The sequence below is a fragment of the Impatiens glandulifera genome, chromosome 6, assembly GCF_907164915.1.
Source record: "Impatiens glandulifera chromosome 6, dImpGla2.1, whole genome shotgun sequence".
Classification (NCBI taxonomy): Eukaryota; Viridiplantae; Streptophyta; class Magnoliopsida; order Ericales; family Balsaminaceae; genus Impatiens; species Impatiens glandulifera.
Genome location: NC_061867.1, coordinates 34,341,883 through 34,351,208, shown reverse-complemented (window position 1 = coordinate 34,351,208; position 9,326 = coordinate 34,341,883). Strand labels below are relative to the sequence as shown.

The window sequence follows — 9,326 nt, the reverse complement described above, 5'->3', positions numbered from 1 at the left end:
TTTCAACACAATAACTTGCCAGATAAGTAGGCTGGTATAAACAATTTGTATTATTAAAAATATTATATTAGTATGCCTTAACCAATTTTAAAAAGAGAAATAAAATAAAACGACTGTGAATTTTAGTAGATCCACCTAATGGATTAAAACGACATTCGAGCAAAGACCAATATTATAAATAAAATCCCTTTTTTTTCTCTATCTTTATTAGTAGATCTACCATGAACATCCCTTCTTGAGAAATCTAGAGAGAGAAAAAAAATGGTAGAATGGCTACGGGTTCTGTTCATGGTGGCATCCCTTTATCCGGCATTAGTGGCCTGCAAACTTCGCCATTACAAGTTCAATGTATGTGCTTTTCTTCTTCTTAATGCCTATCTTCAAAAGTTTAATGAAAACAACTCTTAAACTTTTATTAATCATGGTATAATACTAGGTTATTCAGGTGCTAATAGTAAATACAAAAGAAATAAAAGGTTTGGAGTTTATTTATATTTAAAACCTTTAAAATTGAAATAAGAGTCCATTTTTTATATTGAAAAAAAAATATATTAAATGTTTATTGCTTTATTTGACTTAGACTAAAATTGTATTCAATACTTATTAATAAATTTTGGAGAGAAATGGTAAGAATTGGCCGGTTAGTTCGATGCTACATGTACGGGTAGTGCATGTATCCATTAAGAAAGTGTCACGTGTACAAAGAGAAAAAAATTAACAAATGAGAGAGATAATGCTTTACTTTTGTGTATATATAGGTGTCACTTCATGAGTGGAATACAGGTAGTACATGTACATGTAGCATCGAATTAACGGAATTAAGTATTTTCTTTTTTGTTAATGTAATAATTTGAATTATAATTAACCCCTGTTGAATAAGTTTACCTTATTTTACCTTCAACTATGCACACAAAATGTAGGTGGTCATGTTGAATACCACAAGATTATGTTCAAATAAGCCAATAGTGACTGTGAACCGGCGGTTCCCCGGACCCACTCTCTACGCTAGAGAGGAAGACATTATACTTGTTAAGGTTGTTAACAATGTAAAATATAATGTTAGCATTCATTGGTAAATTCTTTTTTCTTGTGAAATTCATTGTTATAGCTTTTAAATTTTATTTGTTGCAAAATAAATTAATGAGATTAAAATTTTTAAAAATATGAGCAGGCACGGGATTAAACAGTTACGCACTGGTTGGGCAGATGGACCAGCATACATAACGCAATGCCCGATTCAACCGAAACAAAGTTATGTGTATAACTTCACTATAAAGGGTCAAAGGGGGACTTTGCTTTGGCATGCTCACATCCTTTGGCTTAGGGCCACCGTCCATGGCGCCATTGTGATATTACCCAAACTTGGAGTACCTTATCCTTTCCCCAAACCCTACAAAGAAGTTGTGCTTATTTTAGGTGAGAATCTAATACCACAAGTGATAGTTTGAAACATTTTTATGGGTCTTAATCTAAATTTTTGTCTAGTTAACTTATTCTAATTTCAAATATGACGTCATCAAGATAAAGATACTTCACAAAAAGAACAAATATTTTCAAAGAAATTTGTTCAAAAACAAAAAGTAATTTTAAAAAAAAATATTTATCAAAATAATAACTACTGCTAACACTGCTAACACAATTGTATAGTCGCTGGTAACCCACTTAATCATTTTACCAGACGAATTTGTCGTATGACGGGCTTAAACTCAGGACATTAGGTGATTATCCAACTCTTGTTGTCGCTAGACTAGAAGAGGGGATAACTTTCATTATATAATAACACTCTATTTGATTTGATCTTACAACCACCAATAATTCAATCGTTTTCTAGTGATAAAAGTCACCCAAAAAAAAATCATAAATTAAGAGAGACAAAAACAAAATATATTATATATTGTGAGAGTATTTTAATCTAAACTTAAAAAATTTCAGGTGAATGGTGGAAGTCAGATGTGGAAAATGTAATAGATGAGGCCATAGAGTCAGGCTTAGCCCCCAATGTATCTGATGCTCACACCATCAATGGCCATTCCGGCCCTATCTCCACTTGTTTGTCAAAAGGTATTTATTTGAATCAACAAAAATTCTATTACACCAAAATTATTTCAAACAATTCAATTTTGTTAAATTTAAAATGGTTGTTGAGCATAGAAGGATTCAATTTTCCCGTGGACCCTGGAAAAACGTACATGTTAAGAATTATCAACGCAGCACTCAACGAAGAGCTATTCTTTAAAATTGCGGATCATAATCTAACCGTGGTTGAGGTTGATGCCACCTACGTAAAACCGTTCGAAACAGACGTAGTTTTGATTGCCCCGGGGCAAACCACAAATGTTCTCATTTCCACAAACTTAGGCATAGGAAGTTATCTCATTGTTGCCTCTCCCTTTATGGATGCCCCAATTGCTGTGGACAATCGAGCTGCCATTGCTAGTCTCAGCTATATCGGGACGACAGACTTAGTCGGAACGAGACTTGTCGCCCCTCCGTCTATAAACGCCACTTCGTTAGCAACGAAATTCACCGAATCTCTCCGAAGTTTGAACTCGAAAGATTACTTGGCAAACGTACCGATAAAAATCGATCGTAACCTTTTGTTCACTATTGGTTTGGGAGTGAATCAATGCTCCTCTTGCCTCACTGGGAATAGAGTGGTGGCTGACATCAATAACATTACTTTCGTGATGCCAAAAACGACCTCTCTTCTTGAGGCACATTTCTTTAGGGTTAAGGGTATCTTTACCGACGATTTTCCTGGGAACCCTTTGATTTCCTACAATTATACCGGAATGCAGCCGATGAATATGGGAACAATTGAGGGGACGAAGTTGTATAGGCTAGCTTACAATTCCACGGTGCAATTAATATTGCAAGGTACGAGCTTGATCCTGCCCGAGAATCATCCGATTCATCTTCATGGATTCAATTTCTTTGTGGTGGGAAGAGGGATGGGAAACTTCAACGATGAAAAGGATTCGAAAAGGTTTAATCTTATGGATCCGGTAGAAAGGAACACGGTAGGGGTGCCTTCGGGTGGATGGGTTGCAATTAGATTCAGAGCGGATAATCCAGGTAGAGTTATAAGTTCCTATATAATATTCACTTATTTGAAGGGTTGATGGTTAATTTAGTTAATGAAATGAGTTGATATGAATGTGTAGGGGTTTGGTTTATGCATTGTCACCTTGAAGTGCACACAACATGGGGGCTTAAGATGGCATTTGTTGTGGACAATGGTAAAGAACCTAATGAGACTCTTCTTCCTCCTCCTGTTGACCTTCCCAAGTGTTGATTAAAGAAAGATCATAAACAAGATATACCCTAGGACATGTTTTTTTAGGGTTTGTTGATTTTATTGTGAAGTGGTTGTATGTTTCTTTAAAAAATGTTGAAATTTGTGTTAATAAATTAAGTTGTTGTTATAAAAGGTTTTTAATGTAACCTTACATGTTATTATGTTATGAGTTTTAGAGTTTATTGATTATTATGATGGAGACTCACAAAGTGGTAAAGTGCAAAAACACACGTTTTCAAGATATGTGTTAGTGTTTTTTATATTTAGTCATCGATGCCTCAATTGGATATCTATATATATATATAATGATGCTTAATTTTTAAAGTGTCCGAATTGCCGGGTCGAGAGCTGTGATTAATTTGGATATATATGAGAGTAAATGGATACTTTGGTCGAATTGTGGGTTGACTCGCCCATAAACTTAAAACGGTTAAAAATAAAATGCACACAGTAGTAAAATGGTCATATTGTGGGTCGAATTGTGGGTTGCCTTACATGTTATTATGTTTTCAATTTTAGAGTTTATTTTTATTATGGTGGAAACTCGCACAGTAGTAAAATGCAAAAACAAGATGAGATCTACATGAGGCAACTCTCACTCAATGGCAATAGTATTCCATGTAATCAAACTGTAGCCATTGAGGATAGTGAGGCAAGTGATGCTTATGATTTCTCGGATGAAGAGGTCCAGGACAGTCTGGAAAGTCAGGAACCCAACACTTATATTCATTCATGAATATAGTGACATGGAACATAAAGGGACTCAATGACCCTCTAAAATGTAAAGAAATCAGGAGGATCATTGAGAATCAGAAGATCACTATTATGGGTATTCTTGAGACAAAAGTCAAAAGTCGGAACGTTGAGAAGGTTAGCAAACTGTGTATTGATAGTAGCTGGGAAATCATTCACAACTCAAATGACAAAACGGGCAGAATATGAGTTATTTGGGATAACAAAGTTGTTGAGGTGATGACTCTCTTTTCGAATGATCAAGCAATCTTGGTGGAGGTCAAAGACAGAATCACAAGAATCGTGTTTAATCTTGCTATTGTCTATGGTAGCAACTGAAGCACTGACAGAAGACTCCTCTGGAATTGTCTTAGAAACTGGATCGGTATTGATAAATTTTGGGTTGTCCTCGGTGATTACAACGTAACCAGAAACAAATCTGATCGTAGTCCAGAATCCGAAATTACTCGGGATATGATTGACTTTAATGACTGTATCAGAGATATGGGTTGTATCGAGCCTACCAATTCTGGGAACTTCTTCACTTGGTCTTCTACGAGAGGGAATGAGCAAATTAGAAAAAGTAGAATTGACAGATGTATGGTAAATGAGAGTTGGATTAACCAATTTCCGAGAAGTCAACTTCATGTTTTGAATTCGGGTATATCTGATCACTGCCCGATTAAATTATTCTGGGAAAAGGAAGAAAGGTTCAAAAGGCCCTTTAAAATTTTCAATTTCTGGATGGATAATGATAAATTCAAGGGTATTCTCGAAAGCGCATTGGTCAACAGATGTCAGAGGTTCCAACATGTATAGGGTTTCTGAGAAGCTTAAGCTCCTGAAGAATCATCTCCAAAGCTTTGACAAGAAGAAGTTCAGCAATATCTCCAATAGAGTTCTGGCTGCTAGAGAAGAACTGGAAGAGGTTCAGAAAAAGTTATTAAGGGATGATAGTGATGAACAACTCAATGAAACAGAAAGATATGCGCTTGAAAACTTCAGGAAACTGAGTCTGCTTGAAGAGAATTTTGTTAGACAAAAATCAAGACAGAGCTGGCTTTCGTTGGGTGACAAAAACACAGCTTTCTTCTACAGAAAATGCAAGGCTAGAAACATGAGAAATAATGTGTATAGGCTGAAGAATGATGATGGTGAATATGTTCAGGGTCAAAAGGGTGTCCAAGATCTGGCTATTGATTTCTATAAACAACTTATGGGTACAAGAAAGCAGCATCAAAATCACCTGAATACCTTGTATCAAATTATTGATAGGAAAATCTCTGCAGAAGATAGTCGCGAGTTGATAAGGGTGGTCACGAAGGTTGAGGTTAAAGAAGCTCTGTTTAGTATTGATGTGAATAAAAGCTCGGGTCCTGATGAGTTTAATGCACAGTTCTTCAAAGATAATTGGTCGGTTGTGGGTAAAGATGTTACTGATGGGGTTCTGGAGTTTTTCAAAAATAGGAAGATGTTAAAGCAATGGAATACAGCGGTCCTAACCTTGATCCTCAAAACTGCGGTACCTGAGAAAGTACAAGATTTCAGACCAATTTCCTGTTGCAATGTGATTTATAAAATAATTTCAAAAATCATTTCTAAACGTTTTAAAATGTAATAGGAAAAATAATAAATCTTAATCAATCTGCATTCATCCCCGGTAGGACAATCTCTCATAATATTCTTCTCATGCAGAGCCTATTAAAAGGCTACGGGAAAAAGAAAATATCCCCGAGAGTGGCTTTCAAAATAGATATCACGAAAGCTTTCGACTCTGTTAGATGGGAAGCCATTCGAGACTTTCTGGTTGTTTCTGCTTTTCCTATGATTTTTATCGATTGGATTATGCAATGCGTTTCATCATCCTGCTTTGTTGTTGCGTCAATGGAGTACACAGAGGCTATTTCAAGGGTGAAAACGGGGTAAGGCAAGGGGACCCCCTCTCTTCTTACCTTTTCGTAGTTATCATGGCGATCTTTGAGAGCATCTTCGCGTTGTTCCGAAAGAATCGTCCATACATCTTTCACCCATTCTGTGAGGTAGAGGAGGTAACACATTTATGCTTTACTGACGATTTGTTCATTCTAGCGCACGCAGACGTTGATTCCATTAAAACTATTAGGGCTGCACTAACGTTCTTTTCTGAGGTAACAGGTTTAACTATTAATGAAAGCAAAAGTGTGACATTTTATGGAGGCGTGAAGGACGAAACAAAGAAGGACATCTTCAACATCATGGGCATCAAGGAAGGCAGCTTTCCCATAAGATACTTAGGAATTCCATTAACTGCGAAGCAGATCGAGATCTCACACTGCAAGCCGCTGATTGAAAAGGTAAAAAACACGATATCTAGCTGGGCAGTAAAAAAACTTTCTTATGCATGGAGGATCGAACTTATCAAAACCGTGGTTATGGGCATAGTTGGCTATTGGGCGCAGCAAATGGTCATTTCGAAGAAGGTAATGAAGGAACTCGACACGCTGATGAGAAACTTTATCTGGGGTAGTAGTGGAAGAGAAGGAAAGAAAGTCAAATGGATCGCTCTCTATAAACCGAAGGACGAGGGAGGCATCGACTTGAAGAGCTGTATCGAGTGGAACAAGGCTCTAACCTTTAAGCATATGTGGGCTTTGGAGCGCAATCAGGAGTCACTATGGATCAAATGGGTGCATACGAGGTTTATGAAACACGAAACTAGCATTTGGACCTGCAAAATTCACGAAGGTATGAGCTGGTCTCTAAAAAAGATTCTTAAACTAAGAAACGATATTGCAGATCTTTATGACATCCGACTAGGGGACGGGAAAGGCACTCTATTCTGGCATGACCCTTGGTTTGAAAACCAGCCTATCATCGACAAGGAGGAGTTTCAAAATACTCGTATCAGAAGGGACTGCGCAAAAGCCAAAATCAGAGACATCAAAGACGAGAATTGGAACTTGCTCTTGAGAAGAATTCTAGAAGGAAAGAGGATACTTGATCATATAAGTAACATACAACAACACGACAGACCGGATATTCATGAATGGAAAGCTGAGGACAATGGGAAGCTGGTATTGAAGAAAATATGGGAGGTAATCCGAGAAAAAGCGCAGAAAGTAGAATGGGCTCCTCTTGTATGGTCAACGAAGATTATCCCTCGATACCAGTTCATTCTATGGCTCGCCTTCTGGGAAAGACTCAGCACTCGTGATCGTATCAGTAAGTATATGAGCATCCCGGACGCGAGCTGTCTTCTATGCATAGGAAATGAAGAAACCATAGATCACCTATTCAGGAGCTGCTGTATTGCTTCGGAGCTTTGGGACAGATTCTATAAAAGCCTGGAGCTGACTAGTTTCCCGAGCGAATGGAATGAAATTAAAGAAGCAGCACTACTCAAAGCCAAGGGAAATAGATTTGCAAGAAGCGTGTTCAAGTGTGGCTTTGGAGCAGTGGTGTATAACATTTGGCAAGAACGGAATGCAAGGGTATATGACAGAACCCGCAAGAGCATTGACGAGTTATGGAAAGATATTGTATCAGATTGCAGCGCCCTCGCGGGAACGTGGAGAAGAATTCCAAGCACGGAGCAGAACTGGAATATCTGCAGGAACTAGAATTTACCGTTTTTTAAACTCACTAGAATTGAAAGTATTGTAAACAAATAATTCATTTACGTTTTTAGCTTTTTAGGCCTGTCTAGAATGATCTCTTAAACTCGTGGTTTTTTTTCCCCGTTTTTGGGAATTTTTAATTAAATGACGCTAAGTCGTTTTTCCAAAAAAAACAAAAAACGCATGTTTTTAAGATAATGTGTTCGGGTTTTTTATCAATTGGATATATATATATATATATAATATGATGTTTAATTTTTAAAGTGTTCGGATTATCAGGTCGAGAGTTGTGGTTAATTTAGATATATATGTGAGAGTAAATGAATACTTGGGCCGGATGGTGGGTTGACTCGCCTATAAACTTAAAAACGGTTAATTTTAGGGTTTGTTGATTTTATTGTGAAGTTGTTGCATATTTCTTTAAAAAAATGTTGAAATTTGTGTTAATAATTTAAGTTATTGTCATAAAAGGTTTTTAATGTACCCTTACATGTTATTATGTTTTCAATTTTAGAGTTTATTGATTAGTATGGTGGAGACTCACACAGTAATAAAATGCAAAAACTCATGTTTTTAACATAATGGGTTCGTGTTTTTTATACTTGGTCATCGATGGCTCAATTGGATATATATATATATATATATATATATATATATATATATATATATATATATATATATATATATATAATTATGTTTAATTTTTAAAGTATCTGGACTACTGGGTCGAGAGTTGTGATTAATTTGGATATATATGTGAGAGTAAATTGATACTTGGGTCGAATTGTAGGTTAACTCGCTCATAAACTTAAAACGGTTAAAAATAAATTTTAAAATACTTTAATATTTTTATCGTAATATTTTTTTACGATTTTTTATATTATTACTTATGCAAATACACGGGATAAATGCTAATTACATTTTATTTTGATTTTTTTTCCGATGAATTAATGAAAAACTATATTCTCGATTATATGTTTCTCAGGGCTCAAACGTAAATGTGTTGATTTTGTAGTTATTTAAAAGATTTTCAAAACTATCTTCAAATCACTCTAACTCAGGCCCATTGGCGAACTATTTATGGGCTATTTGAATTGTAGACCGTATAACCTAAATGTTTTTTTATATATATAATTAAGTGACTTAATAAATTTTGTTTAAATTTTTTAGTCCTATATATATTTCAAATCATAAGTATGCCTTTGTCGAGCTAGAATCTAGATATCTTAATAATTTTGTTTTTATTAATTTATTATAAAGAAATTCAAAATTTTATTTTAAGATAAAAAAATAATTTTTAACTACTATATTATTTAATTTATTAAATAAAATATTAAAATAATTTTATTTATTTTTATTAAATTTTAATTTTAAATATGAAAAAACATTTAAAAAGTGTGAATCATTCTCAACCCAATAATTAGAAAATTACATATTCATATTTTCAATTGGCAACTTGATTTAATCGTATTAGTTATACATTTACGAATGTATGCCATTTGAGTTTAGTGAGCTAAGACCGAAATGATTGATTACTTTTATAATTCTATATATATTAAACCCAACAATCTCACTAGTAATATACAGTCTATATAACAATAATTCAAATTTTAATTTAACAAGATTTTGGATGCCTTAACTTAATCATAAATGTAAAGTTGATGGAGTTTTCACTTTAATAGGATAATTGATTAGGGCTT

The 9,326-nt window shown here is 35.0% G+C and overlaps 1 protein-coding gene across 2 annotated transcripts; it reads left to right on the top strand.

Moving 5' to 3' along the window:
* The first annotated feature begins 261 nt into the window (after window positions 1-261).
* On the top strand, window positions 262-3,392 carry LOC124942460 (laccase-4-like). Of its 2 annotated transcripts, none has more exons than XM_047482971.1 (6): window positions 262-348; window positions 921-1,072; window positions 1,172-1,416; window positions 1,933-2,061; window positions 2,152-3,075; window positions 3,165-3,392. In XM_047482971.1, the coding sequence occupies exons 1-6, from the start codon at window positions 262-264 to the stop codon at window positions 3,293-3,295; spliced, it is 1,668 nt and encodes a 555-aa protein (XP_047338927.1). In that variant the 3' UTR covers window positions 3,296-3,392. The 2 variants fall into 2 exon arrangements, with proteins under 2 accessions (XP_047338927.1, XP_047338929.1); XM_047482973.1 differs by having other exon boundaries at window positions 262-352; window positions 967-1,072.
* The last annotated feature ends 5,934 nt before the right edge of the window (window positions 3,393-9,326 follow it).

Bases quoted from the DNA above. Each gene is read 5' to 3' on its own strand.
- LOC124942460 (XM_047482971.1), top strand. From the start codon at position 262: ATGGTAGAATGGCTACGGGTTCTGTTCATGGTGGCATCCCTTTATCCG. The intron at 349-920 runs GTATGTGCTTTT...CACAAAATGTAG, and splicing joins TTCGCCATTACAAGTTCAAT to GTGGTCATGTTGAATACCAC. The intron at 2,062-2,151 runs GTATTTATTTGA...TGTTGAGCATAG, and splicing joins CTCCACTTGTTTGTCAAAAG to AAGGATTCAATTTTCCCGTG.